Source organism: Muntiacus reevesi, chromosome 17 (genome assembly GCF_963930625.1).
Source record: "Muntiacus reevesi chromosome 17, mMunRee1.1, whole genome shotgun sequence".
In the NCBI taxonomy this organism is placed as follows: Eukaryota; Metazoa; Chordata; class Mammalia; order Artiodactyla; family Cervidae; genus Muntiacus; species Muntiacus reevesi.
Window position 1 is genome coordinate 34,077,380 of NC_089265.1, and position 24,755 is coordinate 34,102,134.

At 37.0% G+C, this 24,755-nt stretch overlaps 1 protein-coding gene across 7 annotated transcripts in view; it reads left to right on the forward strand.

The window, feature by feature from the left end:
* PTPRD (protein tyrosine phosphatase receptor type D) overlaps window positions 1-24,755 on the forward strand; it is a 541,703-nt gene that overhangs the window by 371,627 nt on the left and 145,321 nt on the right. For all 7 annotated transcript variants that reach the window (XM_065907691.1, XM_065907693.1, XM_065907692.1 and 4 more), the window contains 2 exons: window positions 12,422-12,512; window positions 17,546-17,755. In XM_065907691.1, coding sequence (XP_065763763.1) covers window positions 12,422-12,512; window positions 17,546-17,755 — 301 coding nt within the window. The remainder of the gene's footprint in view (window positions 1-12,421; window positions 12,513-17,545; window positions 17,756-24,755) is intronic.

Below are 24,755 nucleotides of genomic sequence, written 5' to 3' on the forward strand. Positions count from 1 at the left end.
ATGGAAGGAGCTCCCAAACCCAGTTTAGTAGTTCGGGGAAGAAGTCCCAAAGAAAGCAACATCTAAGCTGAGGCTTAAAAAATGACAAGAAGCTGGTCTGGGAGGTTAGAGCGGGGAAGACACTGTTTCAAGCAGAGGACAGTACATGTAATATTTCACAAACAACAGGAAGACTAGCACTTGTTACGTATCCACATCATACCCATCCATGAGACTTTTCAGCTGACATCCAACAAACATATATTCTAGACATACCGTATTGCCAGCACTAGGTCTGAGAGTAGGAAGATGATTGAGATAAAACCCTACCTTACAGTGGGAGAACAGATACAGGGAATAGATGATTAGAATATAGTGGAGCAATACTACAGGTACTGTGGAAACAGAAATACAGAATTCTAACCCAACGTGGATGTCAAGAGAGAGATCCAGAAGGAGCTGATACCTAATGAGTCTTGAACAATGAGAAAGATTTCGAGAAGGTAAAATAGTTGCAAACAATGAAAGAACTATAAACAATGGGCTATAAATTCAATCTATTAAAAATATGTACTGTTCATGGGAAATAGATGGGGAAACAGTGGAAACAGTGGCTGACTTTACTTTTGGGGGCTCCAAAATCACTGCAGATAGTGATTGCAGCCTTGAAATTAAAAGACGCTTACTCCTTGGAAGGAAAGTTATGACCAACCTGACATATTATGACCAATATGACAGCATATTAAAAAGCAGAGACATTATTTTGCCAACAAAAGTCCATCTGGTCAAGGCTAGGGTTTTTCCAGTGGTCATGTATGGATGTGAGAGTTGGACTATGAAGAAAGCTGAGAGCTGAAAAATTGATGCTTTTGAACTGTGGTGTTGGAGAAGACTCTTGAGAGTCCCTTGGACTGCAAGGAGATCCAACCAGTCCATCCTAAAGGAGATCAGTCCTGGGTGTTCATTGGAAGGACTGATGTTGAAGCTGAAACTCCAGTACTTTGGCCACCTCATGTGAAGAGTTGACTCATTGGAAAAGACCTTAATGCTGGTAGGGATTGGGGGCAGGAGGAGAAGGGGACGACAGGATGAGATGGCTGGATGGCATCACCGACTCGATGGGCATGTGTTTGGGTAGACTTTGGGAGTTGGTGATGGACAGGGAGGCCTGGTGTGCTGCAATTCATGGGGTCACAAAGAGTTGGACATGACTGAGCGACTGAACTGAACTGAACTGATTCAGGGAAAGAGTAGATGAAAGGTAAAAATAGTATCATGCAATCTATGGTTTTAACTATTAAATGCCAAATTTCTCTTTATATATTTTTAAAAAATCTCAATGCCTATTTACCAGATTAACTTGGTAGTATGTCTTAGACACCACTGGAATGACATTTTAGTCCATGGTAACAGATTTCTCTTTCATTTTCCAATTTCTGAGTAAATTTGTACTACAAAATAGAGTTTCTCTCTTAGTATTTTTCTTTAGATAGTTCAATTTTTCTTTTTGTTTTATTTATGTACTTACTCTTTGTAACAGTTGAAATGGAAGTCAGGAAAAGAGATTAAAATCTTTGATAACAAAAGTGAGAGACTATTACAAATCAGAAAAAGAAAGCAGATCATTATGGAAAAAAAATATGCTCTAGAAATTCCCATAAATTCTAAACACTGGGAAAAAAACAAGAGGAAAAGACAAAACTGAGGAAAGGTGTAAGAACCATGGGAAATGGAAAGCAAATATGTTAGCAGAAAACTTTAGATAATTCCTATTCCTTATATTTCCTAAAGGAGCAATGGCATAAAGTTACCCATCCAGTCCTCTAGGTTGGTTCATGTGGCATCATCAGATATGACAAAAAGCTGTGTGCCAGGCTGCACCACTTGCAGTTATTGGTAAATTCAGAAATTAGAATGGAGGTTTCTGTTAAATATTATATAGGAAAAATGAGGGAGGAGAACAGAATTGATTCCAGAGCCCTGGAGCAGGTTGCTAATTTGGATTTATGTAAAAGCTAACTACAAAAATGAGTCCAATTTGTTTTTCTATCAAAATACAATTTCGATTATTGAAAGGCTGTTTTATCAACAGAAACTGTGCTTTCCTTGTTTCTGGCCAAGAAAACTGAGAGATTTTAATCCCCAGACCCCAACTCCTCACCATCTAAACATAAGTATGTTTCTTGTAAACATAATGCAAGTAGAGCTCCGTGCTTCAAGGATTTCACACTTGGTTTTTGTGTCGAGAAGCTGGGCACTCCTTTAGGGAAAGGCCAGATTTCTTGTGGAACAATTATGGGGGTACTGCAGGTTCTAGTCTTAGGAATTTTGTGGGACTTCAGTCTTCTACTTGAATACACTAAGGGGACAGAATGCTGGTCAGAAAGTTGAGCAATGCCACCATCCTACAGTAGCAAGTTGTGGTAACAAAGGGGACTTCTGTGACTGAATGGACCAGGACTTTACTCTGGTTGGTTAAAAAAACAAAAAGAAAGAAAAAGCACCACACAGATTGTACTCAGAGAAAAAGCTGCCAGAAGGTACTCAATGTAAATTAACTCCATAGCAACAATTTCATGTTTATGAAAAATAAAAATGAAGAATAAGAGCATTTTATAAAATTTCAAATTTCTTTGATCTTACCAATTTGACTTTCAGATTGTCTTTCTTTACAAAAATAAAAAGTAGACATTCTTAGAAGCAAAATCGGCTCATGACACATGACACCACTAGTAGCAGCTCAGTGTTTTAATTTACAAGCTATTTAGTATTTAATTGATTAATCATATTTTTGTTATTGACATACTAAAGGCTTAAATAGTATAGCACTTTACAGTTTACTGGACGTATTACATCATTCGACTTAAGTTTCCCACCTATGAGGTCGGTGTTCTCCCCTTTTACAGGTGAGTAAGGTGAGGCTCAGAGACACTAAGTGGCCCAGGCAAGATCAGAGTTGCTACTGCTAATAGTTAATAAGGAAAGAGAACTTCCTAGGTATTCTTCAAAGGACACTGCACACAGTGACTACTATCATCTTCACACCAAGGACCCTCTTCATTTTACCGCTGAGGAAGCTATAAGGTAGTATACTACTGAGCTGGCTAAAAAGTTTAGGCTTTTCTGTAAGCTCTTACAGAAAAACTCAAACAAATTTTTTAGCCAACCCAATGATTTGCCCTGGCAACACAATAGCAGAGAGGAAAGATTTGAGCTTAGGCAATCTGGCTCCAGAGTCTACATGTTGAACCATAAAATGTATTGACCAAACCAGGACATTTTTTCCTAGGACCATCATAAACGTGTAAGAACTCCATGACAATTAAGCATCAATAGGATGGCCCCAGACATCTCAGAATCAAGAGGGATCAGTTACATGCTTGGCCACAGATTTTAGAAAAATATGTTAAATGTGGAATACTAAAATTGGTAGGTTGTCATGCGAATTTAGAGGAGAGATAAAGAAGCTACCCACAGGCCAGTACTATCATCTGCCATTTTATAATTGACGAAAATGGAACCTAAGGCAATTAATAACTTGTCTGACAACACATAGCTTAAAAGATTAGAGACCTTAATTTAAACACAGAAACTAGAAAGATCATTCAGACAGCTTTGGTTTTTCTGTGGTTAATTAATTTGAATTAAACAATATATATATACCCAAATGACCATACCAAAATATATATATATATAAATTAAAAAATTCTGCAAGGCATGACATTCATCATTAAACTCTGAGACAAATTTTGACCTCCCAGTTAAATGAGTTCGAGAATGCTAATATGGACTGTTAATACAAAAAGCTTTCCTCAATTTGAAGTGGGACTTCCACAAAGACCAGAGCTCACCTTCCCATGTAATTATATGGAGCTGGGCCCCTTGATGATAACATATTAAATAAAATTAGTAAAACTTTACTTAGTATAATTAAAATTCTGAAGGTTAGATTTAACTTACCTAATTAAATCTAATATACTGGGAAAACGCAGCTTGCTTTATAAGTAGTCCAGGGCTTTCTCAGATATATTGATTCTCAAGTTATTTATTTTTCTATTAGCTTAATAGTTAAAGTCTATATTGGAAAGAGTATTTGAAGGCTAAACTCCAAGCTTGAGTTAGACAGGCGAAGTGTTTTCATAATTTTTTTTTCATTTATTTTTATTAGTTGGAGGCTAATTACTTTACAATATTGTAGTGGTTTTTGTCATACATTGACATGAATCAGCTATAGATTTACATGTATTCCCCATCCCGATCCCCCCCTCCCACCTCCCTCTCTACCTGATCCCTCTGGGTCTTCCCAGTGCACCAGGCCCGAGCACTTGTCTCATGCATCTAACCTTTGCTGGTGATCTGTTTCACCCTAGATAATATACATGTTTCGATGCTGTTCTCTCGAAACATCTCACCCTCGCCTCTTCCCACAGAGTCCAAAAGTCTGTTCTGTACATCTGTGTCTCTTTTTCTGTTTTGCATATAGGGTTATCATTACCTTCTTTCTAAATTCCATGTATATGTTAGTATACTCTAATGGTCTTTATCTTTCTGGCTTACTTCACTCTGTATAATGGGCTCCAGTTTCATCCATCTCATTAGAACTGATTCAAATGAATTCTTTTTAATGGCTGAGTAATATTCCATGGTGTATATGTACCACAGCTTCCTTATCCATTCGTTTGCTGATGGGCATCTAGGTTGCTTCCATGTCCTGGTTATTATAAACAGTGCTGCGATGAACATTGGGATGCACATGTCTCTTTCAGATCTGGTTTCCTCAGTGTGTATGCCCAGCAGTGGGATTGCTGGGTCATATGGCAGTTCTATTTCCAGTTTTTTAAGGAATCTCCACACTGTTCTCCATAGTGACTGTACTAGTTTGCATTCCCACCAAGTGTAAGAGGGTTCCCTTTTCTCCACACCCTCTCCAGCATTTATTGCTTGTAGACTTTGGATAGCAGCCATTCTGACTGGCGTCTAATGGTACCTCATTGTGGTTTTGATTTGCATTTCTCTGAATATGAGTGATGTTGAGCATCTTTTCATGGGTTTGTTAGCCATCTGTATGTCTTCTTTGGATAATTGTCTGTTTAGTTCTTTGGCCCATTTTTTGATTGGGTCATTTATTTTTCTGGAATTGGGCTGCAGGAGTTGCTTGTATATTTTTGAGATTAATCTTTTGTCTGTTGCTTCGTTTGCTATTATTTTCTCCCAATCTGAGGGCTGTCTTTTTACCTTGCTTATAGTTTCCTTTGTTGTGCAAAAGCTTTTAAGTTTCATTAGGTCCCATTTGTTTATTTTTGCTTTTATTTCCAATATTCTGGGAGGTGGGTCATAGAGGATCCTGCTGTGATTTATGTTGGAGAGTGTTTTGCCTATGTTCTCCTCTCGGAATTTTATAGTTTCTGGTCTTACATTTAGATCTTTAATCCATTTTAAGTGTTTTCATTATTGTTGATGTGTTAGTGACTCAATTGTGTCTGACTCTGTGACCGAATGGACTGTAGCCCACCAGTCTCCTCTGTCCATGGAATTCTCCAGGCAAGAGTACTGGAGTGGGTTGCCATTTCCTTCTCCAGTATAAAGCTGATCTATGTCCAAAAGCAATTTTTTTTTTTTTTAAATTTAGAGCAGGTTCTTTGAGTTCATATGATTTGATTGCTACAAACTTATAGGGACATGTTAGTTCTTCATTTTACTCTTCCTATCAGTTATCTTACTTTCCTTAATATCCTGTGAGATTATAAATAGGGTCATAACTTTGCTGAATCAAAAAGAACCTTTGCAGTAAGGAGTTATGTATTTTACAGATTCTGTTCATGTATGTTTTTGCTGGTTTGGAGAAAGAAGCAGGTTGATGAGGTTTCACGTTGGAAAATTCTAGTGCAAGAGAAGAGTTCTAAAATGTTTTTGACTGCCCTGATCTAGGAGAGGCATAAATCCCCAAGAATTACCTGCTTCACCCACTTCTACTTTTCACTGAAGAATTCAGTGATAAAATGGATGGCAAAGTCAACAAATTTAGGGAATATATGTATATCTGTTTTAGGAATGCATTTTGAAAAATGCAAATATGTCTTAAACATAGAAGAAAATTATCAACAAAAAAATGGTCCCTTAAAGACCGTATAGTTGGGATCATTGATCTAATCAGAGGTCAGGAAAGGTTTCAATCTGGCAGTAAAAAATGAGTTGCTATTTGAGAAAAGAGAAGAGTTAACTTGGAATTTGTTGGGAGTGACACAAGAAGGTTCTAGCAGACGGTACAGAATGACCAAAGTAAATTCAAGAAACTAAAAGCCCAGCAGAGTATAGTTCACAGGACAGAGAGAGATAAATTCCAGGATCCATTGAAAAGTTCCTTAAAATGGAAATGTTATGGTTAATTTTCTATTGTAAAATGAAAATTTCAGAGATTGGACTAAAGGAGGTTAAATTCAATGGAGAGAGAGATTTAGGAGTAATCCAAGCATGAGACAGAGGAATAAAGCTGAAGCAGCGGGAGTAGTAAGGAGGAGAAGTGAATGAACTATAGATAGATTGGAAATAGTAGGGTTTGGTGGTAACTTGGGTGTGAGAGAGGGAGAGAGTTAACACAGATTGTCAGTGATAACACCTAGGTTTACAGCATGCACTAAAATGGATCATGGTGCCATATTGAAAGAGGATTTATTTTGGAGTCATATTTTTTGTTGTTGTTTTATTTTAACCACAGTAAATTTGAGGCACTTTTGTAACATAGAAATGGAAATATAAAGTTGGAACGGGAGACACTTGTGGAGTTCAGAGGAGCAGTCTTGGCTGAAGATATGAATCTGTAAATCATCTGCATTGAAGGGATAACTGATTCCCTGAGCTGGAATGAGATCACATGGCAAGAAATGAGGAAGGAAAGAGAAATCCATGGCCAGATCCTTGAGAAATTCCACCCTTATTGAAAAGCTGGGTAGCAGATAATAAATCCTGCTAAAGACATAAGGTTAACATGGTGAGAGATCTTAGTAGAAAACAAGGAGAGTTGGATACAGAGGAAGAACAGAAAATATTTCCTGTAGGGTTTTATGAATGCTCAGATCAAGTAAGAGAGTTCAAAACTCTCCTTTTCATGCAAGCTCGAGGACCCTGTGAAGGTGGTGAGGGGGCAGATGTGGCAGAAGCTAGCGCACGGTTGACTGGGGAGTGAGTGGAAGGTCAAGTCCTGGAGAACAGCAAGGACACACAGCCCTTCTCAGTACTGGGGCAGCAAGAGGTAGGAGAGACTGATGACTGGAGCAGGATGTGGTTTGTCTGGTCCTTCCAGAGGATGAAAACTAATGGATAGAATCCAGTGAGGATGGAGATATTCAGATATATGGGAAACTAGACCAGTCCATTCTCAGGAAATCAACCCTGAGTATCACTGGAAGGACTGATGCTGAAGCTGAAGCTCCAATACTTTGGCCACCTGATGTGAAGAGCCGACTCACTGGAAAAGACCCCAATCCTGGGAAAGATTGAAGGAAGGAGCAGAAGGGAGCAACAGAGGATGAGATAGCTGGGTGGCATTCACTGACTCAATGGACATGAGTTTGTGCAAGCTCCAGGAGACAGTGAAGGACAGGGATGCCTGGCATGCTGCAGTCCATGGGATTGCAAAGAGTCAGGCACAACTTAGCGACTAATTGACAATAGCAAGGAGTATGGTGTATGGTCAGCATCCTAAGAGTGATATGTGAGACCCAATTCAAGAAAAACTAACTGACCTTGAAAAGTGAAGCCAGCCCTTCTACTGTCCCAACGAGAAAGACTACAGTTTGCATCTAGATACAGGTGGGCTTGTAGGAGACAGGGGGGGAGGGAATTCTTGTCTAAATTTTTTTTAATTTTCTCTGTATATAAGACATAAAGCCATCTTGTATCAGAGAGGCATGAGCATCCAGGATTTGAGGCCAGGAAAGAAAGTTTGAAAAACTTTCTGTGAATATTGAAACTGGGTAAGTGGTGGTCTTATTGACATGCAGCATTGAACTTCTGTTTGAGTTTGCTGAATATGAACTTGCAGCATCATTCAACCCTGTTCATTGTTTTTCAAACTGTATTCCGCTCCTTGTGTTCAGGCACATAGGCAATGATAGATTTCAGCTAAGGTGGAGTGGAGGATGTGGGTTTTGGAACAAAAGAGTTCAGGGAATTTTGAATCTTGGGTGGTTCATGGGCCAGCCCTCTGAAGGATTAAATCACCCAAAATGATGGCAGTTTGGGAATAAAAAAAAAAAAGCCCATCAACCCACGGTGGGTAGGTGGAGAAACTTCCACACAAGCAAGATTCTGAAGAAGTTGATAGATGGCAAAGATGTGTAAGAGAAGACCATAACATAGCTGAATTGTATAATCTTCCAAGAGAAGGAGCTGTGTTTTATGGGGGTGTGGGGGAGGGGTGGCTTCCTAGGTGGTGCAGAGGTAAAGAATCCACCTGCCGATGCAGGAGATGTAAGAGATACAGCTTCAGTCCCTGGGTCAGGAAGATCCCCTGGAGTAGGAAATGGCAACCCACTCCAGTATTTCTGCCTGGAAAATCCCATGGACAGAGGAGCCTGGCGGGCTACTACAGTCCGTGTTGTTTTAAAAAGTCAGACAAGACTGAGCATGCACACACACATGCATGCACATTGTATTTTTTAGCAAAAGGGTGGAGGGAAAGAAACCCCAAGCCCTAAATATGAGGGTCACGGCCAAGAGGGAGGGGTAAATTGACCTGCCACTGCTGGAGAAGTCTGCAGTGGAAGCAGCATCCCGAAGGGACAGTTAAGCTTCAGGAAAGGCAAATGGGTGGTGGTTTACAAAATTGTAATTGCTGAGAATACAATTGAAATGGACTTAGAGTCCATTTAATATAAGTCCATTTAATATAATTTAATATAAATTAAGTCCTTTAATATACTCATGGACTTAGACCCAGAAGTTCCACATTCCCACCTCCTCATTTCTTCAGGAGGTGAGAGCTACTTTGAAGCAGGTTCCACTTTGCCTGCCCTAGTTGAATGCTTTAGAGATCTTGGAGAGAAAAGGTTATGGATATCTGGTCACACTGTTAATTGTTATGGGGGAGGCTGTTCAATTCTTATCTGAGCCACAAAGGACATGGGTAGTTGAGGTGTGCAGCAGAGGAAAGAATGAATTCTTTTTTCATGTACAAGAATGGCAACTCAGTATGAAAGCAGAAGCAAAATTAATAGAATTCATCAGCTTAACCTGGATTTAGAAGATTCTGAAGGAAAACAATGGGAACTCCCTGATCATATGCAGTATCATCGCTTTAGGCAAAGAGGATCTGTTCTGACTTTGTGCAATTGGTAGTGAAAAGCAAGAGTTTCCCTGACAAGTGTGTTTATCAAGTCCACCTGCAGTGTCATTTTGTACGCTAGGTTGCAGCCCCTGTCATTCTCTCCATGCTGATTTAACATGATGGACTTGTTTGGCAAATCCTTCAGGTGGTGGGAGGACAGGAAGAGGAGGAAGCTTACTCTGGATCATAAAATAAAAGATTGGCCTTGCTCACATACTCTACTCTTCCTTCTCCTTACCCTCCTTGATCATCAAGATTGTTTGTAGGAAAGAAAATGGATGGCTAAGTGATGTGATTCCATGAGCCTGCTGATGAGTTGTTCAGAGCACTATGGAGAGAATGCAGCTAGTGCTGTCTGGCTTGACTTGAATTTCTAGGTCAGGGAGAAAAAAAAAGTTTGATAAGTCCTTTAATCTGCATCTCAGGGAATTTCACTGTGTCCTCCTGTGTCTGCGTTCTCATCCATCTCTCCCACCATGATGGTCAGTACCAGCCAGTGGCAGCTGGCTTCTGTTAAGTGCTATATGATACACACTGTTCTGAGCACTTTGCGTTCATTTATTTTCCCTCAATAAGTCCGATATTATTTACTCACGTTTTCAGAATGTGCAGCTGAGATTCAGGGATGTTAGATGATCAGCCCAGGATCACACGGCTCATTAGTGGCAAAACCTACATTCTGGGCAAGATGTGTCTCTAGATGCCACATTCTTTACTAAAAACACTCTAGATCTGCACAGCCCAGCAAATGTAATGACAGCCACATGTGAAATATTACACTTTCTGGCAGGTATGGTGAAAAGTACAAAGAAACAGATGTAATTAATTTTAATTACATATTTTATGAAGCCCAATAGATCCAGAATATTATCATGTAACATGTGACCATTATTAAATATTGCTATGATATTTTGCATTTATTTTTCATACTAAGTTTTTGAAATCTGTTGTCTTTCGTAGAGCACCTGTCAGTTCAGCCTCGCCGCATTTCAAGTGCTTGATAGCCACTGAAGGCTAGTGGCTACCATACTGGACAGAGTTGCTCTAGACTCTGTTTATGGAAATGGAGTTCTTAATCACGCAGGATTTGCTGAGTTTATTACAGGTTTTGTCTTAAGAGCAATGAAGGCTCCTGTGTGTGTGATTAATCTCTGTAATAGAATGTGACACAAGCTTGATGGAGCCCATCCTTCTCTCATGCCTTTCCTGAGTGCCAGCCTTCTCTTCTAATGGTGTGTGTTCATTTCCACAATAAGTTTCCACAAAATTTATAGAGTCTAAGAAGTGCTTTATGATACAAAGTAAATGAAACAAAAGCAGACTCTTGCCATAGTTTACACACACACACATGCATGCATACATGCATGCACGCACGCGCACACACACACCACATACACACCACACACATGTAAATGTTTATATGTAGGTATAATATATAGGTTTATTTCCCCGTGGGCTTCCCTTGTGGAAGCTGGTAAAGAATCCGCCTGCAATGTGGGAGACCTGGGTTTGATCCCTGGGTTGGGAAGATCCCCTGGAGGAGGGAATGGATACTCACTCCAGTATTCTGGCCTAGAGAATTCCATGGACTATACAGTCCATGGAGTTGCAGAGTCAGACATGACTGAGTGACTTTCACTTTCACTTGTATCTCCTTACTGTTTTATCTTGAGCAATTATTCAGTCTCCGTGGATTTTATTTATTTGGTCTGTTACCTGTTCTTAAAGTTTTTGTTTTTTTTTTTAAACAAGGCAAAGTGAAATTATGCATTTCCTATAATACATGAACAGTAGGAAGTGATTAATGTGCTGTTATTATACATCCATGTTCAAAGTCTTTGTATAGTAACTACCAAAAATCAGTATGAACAGAGTCCCTGTGAATACTAGAGCAGGGTATATACTATATAGAAGTTACAAAATAATTTTACAAATGACCTGTATCTGTTTGGGGACAGGTACTGTTATACATAAAGTGAAGTTGACCATTCTCAATGTGAGACTTGCTTATTAATCTTTTTGTCTCTTCCTGTAAGTGTATTATATTGAAATCTATTTTGAAAGCCTCAGATAGTGACTGTCTCAAAATTTCTGCAGTTCTACGTTAAGATGTGCAATTTGATGGGTAGAAAGCAAGGAGAACCTTTGTGCCTCTATATATTTAATAATTGTGAGGTGACAAGTAATTTTTATGCTTTTATTTTTTCCAGATAAAAAGTACTTATAAGTTTCATTAGGTCCCATTTGTTTATTTTTGCTTTTATTTCCAATATTCTGGGAGGTGGGTCATAGAGGATCCTGCTGAGATTTATGTCGGAGAGTGTTTTGCCTATGTTCTCCTCTAGGAGTTTTATAGTTTCTGGTCTTGCATTTAGATCTTTAATCCATTTTGAGTTTATTTTTGTGTATGGTGTTAGAAAGTCTTCTAGTTTCATTCTTTTACAATGTATGACAAAAACCACTACAATATTGTAAAGTAATCAGCCTCCAACTAATAAAAATAGATGAAAAAAAAGTACTTATATGGTGTATAAACAAAATCATCATCATTGTACAGGCATTTGAATGATCTTAGAGTAATTTTTGAGGAAGGCGTGGCAGCCCACTCCAGTATTCTTGCCAGGAGAATCCCCATGGACAGAGGAGCCTGGCAGACTACAGTCCTTGGGATCGCAGAGTCGGACATGACTGAGCAACTAAGCACAGTACAGAGTAATTTTTATTACACATCTTCTTTTTAAAAAACCCTCTTATAAATTAATGTCATAGAAAATTCTTGGCTCAGCAGCCTGTGGTGGTAGATTTCAATATACTTGCCTTGCATGCGTCCAGCAACAGGGTGCTAACAAACTATTTCTATTCTGTTTATGATACCTAATAAAGGGCAGTCAACCATGGTAATATTACCTACAAGATCATTGAAGTTACACATAAATGTCTACCCATGTTGTTTTTAAAACTGAACAAACAGGTGGTTATTTGTCATTGATGGACAAGTCGCTCCATATTCATAATTTGCTTTCAGGCTCAATCATTGGTCTGTGGAAGATTTAAGGATATATCTGTCTTCTCTTCCCTCTGAACTAACCTTATTTTTATCTGTGTATTCTTGTGCAGAGGTTACTACATAATAATTGTGCCTTTGAAGAAATCTCGTGGGAAATTTATCAAGCCATGGGAGAGTCCAGATGAAATGGAATTAGATGAGGTAACTGTGTTTTGGGTGGTATCTTTCATTAGTTACTTAATTTTTAAAATAAATCTCTCCTCTCTATGGAGACCTTTCAGCATCTGATCTGGGTGGATCAGCTCCTACATGGCTCGCTGGTCGACTGCCTACTTGAATGGTTCAGTGCTATGGGTGTGTTAACCTCTTGGGATCCCAACAAAGAGCTTTTTCTTTAATTAAAAGACATTAAGCTGCTGTGAAGCTTACAACCTATCTAATCTTGGTTGGCTTTAATATTTTGCCCCTTGCTCCTTGTAAAATGTAATGCAGAGGTGTAGAAGGAGAAGTGAATTGTCAGCAAAGACTTAATCACCACCATTAGGAATTCAAGGTCCACTTCATTAGTGCAGTAGTAGTTGAGGTTGTTAAAAATAATAAGTTACAGTTTGCACCAGAGTTCAACAGTTGACCTACTATGTATTTTTGACCAATTGCTGACAGAATTGTGCTGATTAGCACATTTTACTTCCTTCTGTATTTTATAGGATTTCAGAATCAAAAATGCATATAACTTTAGGAACAAACAAAACAAATCACAGAATTTTGAGCTGAGCAAGAAATATGGTACAAAAGACAAAGGAAACATAAAATAGTATGATTTTAATTTCTAAAATCTTATAATAATAACAGTAAGTACATTGCTATTGTTTTTGCAAAAAGAACTTGTTTTTGAAAGTTAATACATACAATATAGAACAAGAGTTAATTTTTCATACTTCCATTTAGATGAGAAAAGTGTGATTGGAAAGGTTAAGCCAGACCCTCAGAGGGCCACAGCAAATTAATGGCGGGGGTTCACATTTTGAAATACCATATAGGAGAGACTTTATGATTTTAATATGATTCTAGTCTGAATCAGTTCAGAAGTCAAATAAATGTCAAAAGCCCCTATTTGGGGGGGAAATATGATATTTTAATGTACTGAATTTATTTACAACATGTTGTACATCTTATAACTCAACCTGTTATTCTTAGGTATTTTCTCTCCATCAAATTAGTTCATACAAAGCAAAGAAAAGCAGAAATTCCCTAACTGCATTACAGGCAGATGATGTTTATTTTGTTCATGTCTGCACTAAGGAGACTATGATCTTGAGAGATAAGGATTGTTAACTTCTTTTGGCAAACATATGTCATCCCAAGAAGTGTGGTTCATCATCACCCATTTCATTTATCTGACTTCAGGTTGATCGAGTTTGGAATAGGAGATGAGTTCATGGTTAGGACTGTGTTTTGTGTCAATGTGTAGTGATTATATAAGCATTGAAGGAGTGTAAAATGAGGCACGTTTCTATAATGTTGTCAAGTAATTTAGGCTTTATATTTTACTTTTTTTTTTCTGCTAATATTAAAGGAACTAAATCCTCTTTATGCTGTCAGAGGAGTCTATCTGAAAATGCCAGTTGATGAGCTGTTCTGTAAACAGTTTGAAACAAGTCATGGTTTATTTGCAACTGATCAGTTAATCCTAACATATTCTTTATTATTTTAATCACTTCTCAGCTGAAATACAGAATTCAGTTAGAACTGGATTTAAAATGGAAAGGCAACTTATAAAATCTGACTCTTTCTATCTATTGAGAAAAAAGTTTCCAAGGAGTTAAGATCCCAGCCAAAAATGACATCAAATACTTTAAAAAAAAAAAAAAAAAAGCTTTCCTTAGAAGTAGAGCCATTTGATAGTAAGTAATAACAGGCTGATTCTCTTTTATAGCCAGGTTTTAACCTCCGAAATGTACAGCAATTCTAATGGATTAAAGTATAGAGCTATATGACATTGAACTTTCTTGCAATTAAATTCTATGGGTCTCTGCTGCTCATTCCCATAACAAAGGGTCATTTTAATCATCCCACAAGTTGTGGTGCATTAATCTGTATAATAGTTTGATAAAGAACATTTATTAATTCAAAATTTTGGGGTCAGGATGGGTTCTTTCCCACTTTTGTTACTGATATAATTGAGACCACATTGTAGAATTAATGGTGGAAGAAATAAGATATGCATTGACTGGAAAATGAAAATTATTTCTGATACAAAACTAAAGCCCTTGATATATCTTCTGGAATTACCTCCAATACATCTTGTAACCATTGTGGAGGGGAACAAATGAAAGGAGGCTATGGCCTCACTTTGTGCTTACTCATCCAGTTCCTGATTCCTACGGACAGGTTTTTTTTTTTTTTTTCCTACCATGGATAATAAAAGCATTGTAATAATTTTATCTATAGCTTGGTACTGCCAAGTTTGACAAAGCAGTGTTCCTCTCTTAAATGTATTTGACCAAGTGATTTTTCAGAAAGGCCTATAATTCAAATCATTGAAACCCTATCATCGAATAGAATGGTGGCCTGAGGGGATTTCCACATGTGTGCTTCACATCGAGGCCCATAAAAAATAGAAAGAGGCTTTCTAAACAGAGTTGCTCTCAGTATTGTCTTCTGAGCTCATTTATCCTTTGTCTGGGGGTAATCTTCACATAATAAATTCATAGACTGGAACTCTTATTGTCAAGGTCAGACTGGGCAGAGCAGACCTTGATAGTCAAAATGAATTTTGGACAGAATGACTCCTAAAAATGTTAGTTATATTTAATTCAGGGCAAGTCTTGTAATATATCATAAGCTTTTCATCACATTGTACTTCAAAGGCTTGCTATAAAATAATGTGGCCATTTGTGGTTGTAACTTGAACATATTGGCTCACTTCATGTCCTTTGAGCACACTTGACCCATTTGTATCACACAAGAAGCATCCCACAGACATTAGGGCAGCCTAAGTTTCCAGGTTTGACCTTAGGGAATGGCAGCATTGGGTCTAAGGGGGACCAAAACGCTAAAATATTTTAAGGTACTTCCTCTAAGTCTTTTAAAGAAACCCCAGCAAAAGGTACTCACTCATGACAGTGATATGGATGAATTTTGACAGTTGCCTACATCTGAAGTATGAATAAAATCGAGGTAGGGTTTGATCAGTGGAGTAGAAGAGGGGACACAGTTGCATAAACAACTGATGGTAAATGTTTCTGATTAACCAACTTCAAAAAGCTTTTCAGCTCATCTGTACTGCATTTGTCCTTCTCAAAGTATTGGCCCATCATCTCCTACATATCAACAAGAACCTATGTAGTGACTTTTCAAGTATATGTTAAACATTTACATCCAGAAAAAAAAAGAAAGCATGTGTTTTTCTGTGTTAATGAAAGCAGATACACAAAAATTATATATTTTAGACTCAGTTAAAACAATTAAAAGTATTAATTTAGCCTAATGTTGCATTTGTATTTCTTTAATATTGTGCAGCCTCCCCATAAACAAAAATATTTGGTTGGAAAAAATGTCTTACAAGTAATTTCATTTTACCAATTGAATCCAATATTATTACTTTCTATTGTGCCTCAGTTTCCTCATTTATATAGAGGTAAAAATAATATATTTTATAGAGTTTTTATGAGTAAATAAAATAAGCAATGTTTAGTCTCTTGAGAATGGTGCCTGGCACCTAGTAAGTGCTTAACAAATACAATTATTATTGCCATTATTATCATTATTATAAGAAAACTTAAATTTGACAACAGGATCAAAAGATAGTGCTATGTTTCTGGACTAGCTTTATTATAGGCCAGCTGGTCCATAATTGATCAGTCTATCTGAATTTATCATCAGATGGTCTAATTGTGCTAAAAAAGCCTACTGTGGTTTTCATAAAAGAGCTTACATGTTAAATAATTTTAGTTGTATCAATAAACTCAAATTTAACAGAATTTGAGAACATTATAAATTAAATTCAATAACATGGGCACAAATTATATATATATAACCAAAAGAGTGATTTTTACATTCTTAGGTTATAATATTGTCCAGCTTAGCACATTTACAACTTTGTGTTAGAGACAAGTTTACCATCAAGTTCCTAACAGAAGGTCTTGGTATTTGCCGTATATATAGTCTGCAGCTGTTATTATTAGAGAAGCTTGGCCTTCATTGTGTAGGGTCTCAGATACACAGTCTTCTCTATAGAGGTAGTAAAATAAATCAGCATTCTTTCAAAAAAACAATTACGTTGCCTCTTATATTCAAAGGCAACTCAGACTGCTATAAACTTACCCTAAGCCCTATAAAATATCAATATTAAATGGGAGCAGAGAGAACTTGGTCATCATTTTGAAATTGTCATATCATTAACATAATTTTCTCCAAATAGTAACTACAAAAACAATAGAGTATCAAACGATAATTTGTAGTTGTTTTTTTTTTCCAGTTAAAAATATGTGAAGGATTTGTATGTATGCATGTTTATGTTTGTTTCATTCTGGGTAATATAATTATTTTTTTTGTCTAACCTGCCTTTTTATCACCTAGCTAGATAATTTAACATCTCCAGAGAGCTGTGAGCTCTGAAAAAACTTGCTGTCATGATAAATGCAAGGAATTGTATCCTAAATAGTTAAATCAAGGAGACAAGTCAAGCCAAAAGTTGTTAAATAAGTGACAATGTCTATTTAAAATGTTAATTAAAAATTGGTCATCAGAGTCTGTTTTATGTTTATTTGAGACTATACGTCATACAAATTATGTCATTACTAACTCTTCAAAATGTTGGTCTTTGACTTTTTCTGAGGTTAGTACTTGTCTAATAAATCACAGTGATAAAGCCTGCATGACAGGCTTTTGTGAATCAAACTGACTTTTTTTCCATAAATAAGTTGTAATGCTTTCTTGTCCTCTGAAAGGGTTTCATTAGAGTGGACAATGATGTGAGCTACCAGTAAAGGATCTAATTGCCCTCTGTTTATAGCCTGAGCCTCGCATCTGCAATACAGTGTCTTACCCTAACAGCAGGACAGGCATTTGGGAGACAGACTGAGATTTAGTAATGCTGACACACATGAGAAGTGGACACATTGAATTTGGGTTGTTCCCAGCCCTGAATTAATTTCCCTTATTAAACTGTCATTAAGTTGGGTTATTGTTGTTTACATTTCTTTCTCTGTTTCCCACTTTTTCCCTTTAAGTTGCTTAAAGAGATATCTAGGAAACGCAGAAGCCTCCGTCATGGAAGAGAAGTTGAATTAAAGCCATATATTGCCGCTCATTTTGATGTCCTTCCCACCGAGTTCACCCTGGGGGATGACAAACATTATGGTGGATTTACAAACAAGCAGCTCCAAAGTGGTCAAGAATATGTCTTCTTTGTGTTAGCAGTGATGGAACACGCAGAGTCTGTAAGTGAAATGTGATGGCATCCATCTTATTTTTTGTGGTATTCTTAAAAATACATTTTTCACCAGGATATGGGAATATGCAGCTACATGCATCCTAATTGTTTCTCATGAGATTTAACTTAAATGTAGTAACAGGCTGTCTGCTCTTTGAATGTTACTGAGTAATCTGCTTATGATTTCATTACAGATAAGGCTGTGTCTCTAGTCACAGGACATTTAGGTGGATTTCTAGTTTATGAAGTCCAGATCGATAGTGCATGGTGGTCTTTGTTTCTTCTTTGTTTTTTCCTTCTTCTCGCATTTGTAACTCAATCCCAGACCCCCATCTTGCCCCAAGTCCCTTCTCACTCTCCACTGGTAACCCCTAGTTTGTTGTTTATATCTGTGAGTCTGCTTCTGTTTTGTATTCATTAGCTTATTTTACTATTTTAGATTCCACATGTAAGTGATATCATATGGTATTTGTCTTTTTCTTTCTGACTTATTTCAGTAAGCATGATTCTTCCTAGGGTCATCCATGTTGATGAAAATGACATAATTTTTTATGACTGAGTAATATTCCATTGTGTGTGTGTGTGTGTGTGTGTGTGTGTGTGTGTGTGTGTGTGTGTGTATAACATTTTCTTTACTCATTCATCTGTAATGATTAGAGACATTGAACATCCTTTCATGTGACTGTAATCTGTATGTCTTCTGTCAAAACCATGTCTATTCAGGTATTCTGCTCATTTTTAACTGGATTATCTTTTTTATTTTTTTTTAAATATTGAGTTGTATGAGCTGTTTATATTTTGGATGAGGTGAGGTGAGGTAAAAGTCGTTCCGTCGTGTCCAGCTCTTTGCAACCCCATGGGCTGTAGCCTGCCAGGCTTCTCTGTGCATGGAATTCTCCAGGTAAGAATACTGGAGTGGGTTGCTGTTCTCTTCCCCTGGGAATCTTCCCAACCCAGGGATCAAACCCAGGTCTCCCACGTTGCAGGCAAATTCTTTACCAGGGAAGCCCTATATTTTGGATACTAAGTAGTTAGCAGTCTTGTCATTTGCAAATATTTTTCTCTTTCAGTAGGTTATCTTGTTTTGTTGATGGATTTCTTTGCTGTGTAAAGTTTAATTAGGTCCTTTTTTTCCTTTTTATTTCTTTTGTCTTAAGAGATTAAAAAAAAAAAGATACGATTTATGCATTTCCTGCCTGTCTTCTCTTCTAGGAGTTTTCTGGTTTCAGGTCTTAGATTTAGGTCCTTAATCCATTTTAAGATTATTTTGGATATAATAAAGGAGGGAGTAAGTGAGGGAATGTTCTAATCTCATTCTTTTATATGTAGTTGTCTAGCTTTCCTAGCACTACTTATTGAAAAGACTATCTGTTCTCCATTATGTAGTCTAACCTCTGTGGTAAAATAGTTTACCATAGGTGCATGGACTTATTTCTTGAGTCTGTTTTCTTTTCCATTGATCTATTGGTCTGTTTTTGTGCCAGTACCATGCAATTTTGATTACTACAGCTTTATAATGTAGTCTGAAGTCAGGAGGCATGATTCATCTAGCTTTGTTCTTTTTTTTTCTCAATATCATTTTGACTTTTCAGAATCTTTTGTGGTTTCATATAAATTTTAGGGTTATTTGTTTTTGGATCTGTGAAAAATGCCATGGGTAACTTGATAGGGTTTGCATTAAGTCTATGGATTACCTTCAGTAGTTTGGACATTTTCTAATATTAGTTCTTCCAATCCAAAGACAGATGACATCGTCCCAATTCTTTTTATCATTTTTCAAATTCTTTCATCAGTGTTTTGTAGTATAGATCTTCAGAGTATAGGTCTTTCACCTCCTTGGTTAAGTTTATTCCTAGGTGTTATATTCTTTTTGATGCAATTTTAAACAGGATTGTTTTCTTGCTTTATCTGATAGCTCATTATTTGTATATAGAAGAGCAACAGATTTCTGTCTATTAACTTTATATCCTGCAACTTTATTGAATTCATTTACCAGTTCTAATAATATTTTTGGGGGAGATGTGAGGGTTTTCTATATATACTATAATATCATCTACATATAGTGACAGTTTTACTTCTTCCTTTTCAATTTGGATGCCTTTTATAGGAATCTTAATGTGACACACATCTGGATAGAAAGGTGACAGCTATCATTGCTCATCTCTTTTCTCATTGCTCATCCTCTTAAACTGACTGTTCTCAAATATATATATATACACACACATATGTGTATGTGTGTGTATTTAATACAAGGTATGTTGTTGCAAAATACCTAATAGACCTTAGCCTGTGTGATTCCAGAGGAACTAACAAACTCTGAGATTAAACATAGTCTATTTCCAAGTATTTGAAACTATCGACTTAGAGGGGAGTGGTGATCGTATGTATTTTATTCTCCTAGAACTACCAGTGAGCCCTAGTGCTTTCTGCCCAGATTCAAGGGAAGTTCTATCTAGGAAAAGGCAAGCATAGCCTGTATCTTAAATTATAGCAATTTACCAGTGACTTTATCAGTGAAGAGCCAAGGAAGTTAGAAAATAATCCAATAAAACAGCATTCCTAAGGTACTCTAAATAATGAATTGTCTGCTTTTATGTAATTCATCTTGCTCTTATATTGTCTTGCACTTCAGTTGCTTTGAATGTTAAAAAGACAGAGAGAGAGGGCGAGAATGTAGATGTGAGGGAGGTAGATTTTGAAGTGGCTGGTCACATTAACATTTAATATACATATTCTAAAGTGTATCTTCTTTGGGGGTCCAAAACTGACAGGTATGGCAATTAGGTAGAGCCAGGCCCTTCCCCTCGATAGGAGAAATCTAAGATATATCAAAGATTTCTCCACATCCGGTGTTAGCATATACAGTGGGGCTTCTCTTCAAATGACTGAAGGAATTCCCTCCTGGAAAATCAAAACACAAAGGCAGCCTTTCTGCCTGGTTTACCTTTGTGCACAGGGTGTCATTTGAAAACAAAGTGACAGGCCTCCTGGAATTTTAATGTACAGATATGCTTTCTCTTTCTAGTTGAAGGTTTTAAGTCAGAGCATCAAGGGCATGGAATGCTGGAATCATATCCTTTTTTTTTTTTTTTTTAATGATTTTTAGATATTTGAAAGAAATTTTCTTTAAATAGCTCTAGGACATTTCCTAAAGCATGTTCAGAGCATTGAGGTAGATCAGAGACTCCAATGAAAAGGAAGTTCATCCGATCATGCACTGTCAGAGACTCTGGCTTCTAATAGCTCCCAAATATTTCTACTAGTGTTGGAAAGTATCACCATTAATGAATAAATTATGTAATTAGCATTTCTTTCCAAATATAAATTGTCTAAATTGCCCCTTTCTCCATCATCTTTTTCAACATCATTTTCAAAACTAACAGTATTTCCTTTGTTTTCTATGTGTTCATGCCAGCATTTATTAGAAGAACCTTGCATTCAACTAATATAATGCTCTTGTAGTGATACAGTCTTTTGTAAACTCCAGATTTTCATAAGTGATGAAAGGGTGGGATGATAATTTGCATACAGAAAATATCTACCTTTCCAATTGAGCTGTGCCCCAATTAACTGCCTCATTAAGCGTATCAAAGGACTGGTTTAGAATGACTAACATTTAACCTTTTCCATTACCCCCACATACTGAACAAATTCTGCTTTTCATAAGGCTGGTATCATTTTACGGTTTTCTTTTCATTTTCACATGTCTCTGTTTCCTGATTTGGGTTGGAAATCTGTGTACTTCGGGAAAAATCTCTGGTTAGATTTCTGTCTTGACTAACCAAGATTATTATCTCAAAGGCTCTTGGTAGAGAATTTCACATTACAGAGTTTTGCTTACTTCAGTCTCCCAAATAGTTTGAATGTGACCCACAAAATAGGGGGAAATTTAAAGCAAAACAATTATATAAAGAATCATGTTTCTTGGAAATAGAATGTATCTGCCAAGTCCTTTGCGTAAATCCTTATACTGTGCATATCTTTCCTTTTTTATCTACTTCTAAGAAGGTTTGGAATATATTGATTTTTTAATCTTCTTTTGATGCCATTAGAAAATCTGAAAGTGAAGTCAGTCTTTTTCTTGGATATAGTGACGGAAATGGGAAAGGAGACTAGCATATATGCACTTAGTGGGCATGTATTCTCCAGAATGACTGCTGAGCTTGTCCTACTTAAACTCAGAAAATATGCCCTACTTTTTTAAAAATGCAGACTGAAAATAAGTATATTTACTGATCATGGAAAAATAAGTATACTCTCTCATGTTTTAGTAATGTCAGTCATTTGAAAAAAATGAGCATTTTATTCAACAAAGATTTTCTGGGAACCCACTAATTGCAAACTTCTGGTTGCTTTAAGCATACAAACATAAATTGTATATAAATCTGTACCTTCAAGGAGTTTGTAGTTTCATTAAAGAAAATAAGGCATATACACAGATCAAAACACAATATAGTTTGACCACTACCATTAAAAAACAAATAGGACTACCTCAAATTGTTAAAATTATTTTACTTACATTTTGTGAAATGACTGATTATTTCCAGTTAAGGAAAGAGAGCTTCAACAGAGGCAAAATTTAAATGAGGCCTTGAAGATGAGTTGAATTTCAGGAGCTAAATGTTACAGGACTTGAGACAGCAAAGAAAAAATAGAGCATTTTGGTAGTAGTAGCAAGAAGAAATATCAATAACCAGATATGCAGATGACACCACCCTTACAGCAGAAAGTGAAGAAGAACTAAAGAGTCCCTTGATGAAAGTGAAAGAGGAGAGTGAAAAAGTTGGCTTAAAGCTCAACATTCAGAAAACTAAGATTATGGCATCTGGTCCTGTGACTTCATGGCAAATAGATGGGGAAACAGTGGAAACAATGACTGACTTTATTTTTTTGGACTCCAAAATCAGTGCAGATGGTGATTGCAGCCATGAAATTAAAAGATGCTTACTGCTTGGAAGGAAAGTTATGACCAACGTAGACAGCATATTAAAAAGCAGAGACATTACTTTGTCAACAAAGGTCCATCTAGTCAAGGCTATTGTTTTTCCAGTAGTCATGTATGGATGTGACAGTTGGACTATAAAGAAAGCTGAGTGTTGAAGAATCGATGCTTTTGAACTGTAGTATTGGAGAAGACTCTTGAGAGTCCCTTGGAATACAAGGAGATCCAAGCAGTCCATCTTAAAAGAGATCAGTTCTGAGTGTTCATTGGAAGGACTGATGTTGAAGCTGAAACTCCAATATTTGGCCACCTGATGCGAAGAGCTGACTCATTTGAAAAGACCCTGATGCTGGGAAAGATTGAGGGCAGGAAGAGAAGGGGACAACAGAAGATGAGATGGTTGGATGGCATCAGTGACTCTATGGACATGAGTTTGGGTAAACCCTGGGAGTTGGTGATGGACAGGGAGGCCTAACCTGCTACAGTTCATGGGGTCGCAAAGAGCCAGACACGACTGAGTGACTGAACTGTACTGAACTGATGTTATATGTGGTAAAGTTAAAACAAAAATTGTGGAGGCCCTTAAGAATCATGTTAAGATGTCTAATTTTTATTTAGGAATCGCCAGAGTGTCTCCTGAAGGTTTTGCAGCTGCAGTAGGATAATATCTCTGGTAGCAGCAGAGACTGCTAGAGGAAAGAACTTCTTGGTACGGTTTGGGTGGATATGAATGAGGTAGTGAGAAAAGTGGTATTGTGACAATGGAAAGAGGACCTGAGGACTGAGACTGGAGAGAACTGATCAGATAGAATCAGTAAGTTTTCATTCCTTGCTGTTGAGAGGAAAGAGAAATTAGCAAGTCGAAAGGAGGGTATATCTGGGAAGCAGAAAAATAACCCGAAGTTCTTAATTTGAGGATAGATGTAGGAGTCTCTAGGAACTGAATTTGGAAGTGAAGATCTGGGACATAGCAGAATTGCTACGTTAAGGACCATTAATGGGGAAGTAATCTACATAGTGGTTGGAAGTTAAAGCTGAGGATCACCTTGCTACACAGGAGTGAAAAAGAGGTAGCAGAGAATAGAATTTAAGAATACTGGCTCATCAAATGGATTCAGAGACAGTTAACAAGACATAGCTATTTGGAAAGATCAGGAAGGGATCTGTTGACTACAGAATTAGGAGAACCAAAGGAGAGCATTTTTTTTTAATTGAAGAATAGCTAATTTACAATGTGTTAGTTTCAGTTATATAGCAAAGTGATTCTGTTGTACATATCTGTATGTATTCTAGTTCAGATTATTTTCCCTCATAGATTATCACAAGATATTGAGTAGCGTTCCCAGTCTTTGTTGGTTATCTATTTTATCTACAGTAGTCCCTCACTAATTTATCCTTCTCCTGCTTCCTTCCCCTTTGGTAACTGTAGGTTTTTTTCCTATGCCTGTGAGTCTATTTCTGTTTTCTAAATAGGGTCATTTGTATGGTTTTTTTTTTTAATTAGCTTCCATGTATGGAGTGGTATCATCTGATATTTGTCTTTCTCTAACTTTCTTAAATTGGTATGATAATCTCTAGGTCCATCCATTTTGCTGCAGATGGCATTATTTTGATCTTTTCTATGCTTGAATAATATTTTGATGTGTGTTTGTGTATATGTATTCTTTATTCATTTATCCATGGATATTTAAGTTGTTCACATGTCTTGGCTGTTGAAAAGAGTGCTGCAGTAGACATTGCGGTGTATGTATTTTTTTGAATTATACTTTTCTCTGGATAAATGTCCTAGAGTAGGGTCACTGTCTTATATGGTAGTTCTATTTTCAGTTTTTTAAGGAACCTCCACAGTTCCTGTTCTCCAGGTGGCTGCAGTTTACATGCTCACTAACCAGTATGGGAGCATTTATTTATTTGCAGACTTTTTGATGATGGCCATTCTGATTGGTGTGAGATTATACCTCATTCTCGTTTAGATTTGCATGTCTCTAATAATTAGCACTGCTGAGCATTTTCTTCATGTGCCTCTTAGCCATCTGTATGTCTTCTTTGGGGAAATGTCTATTTA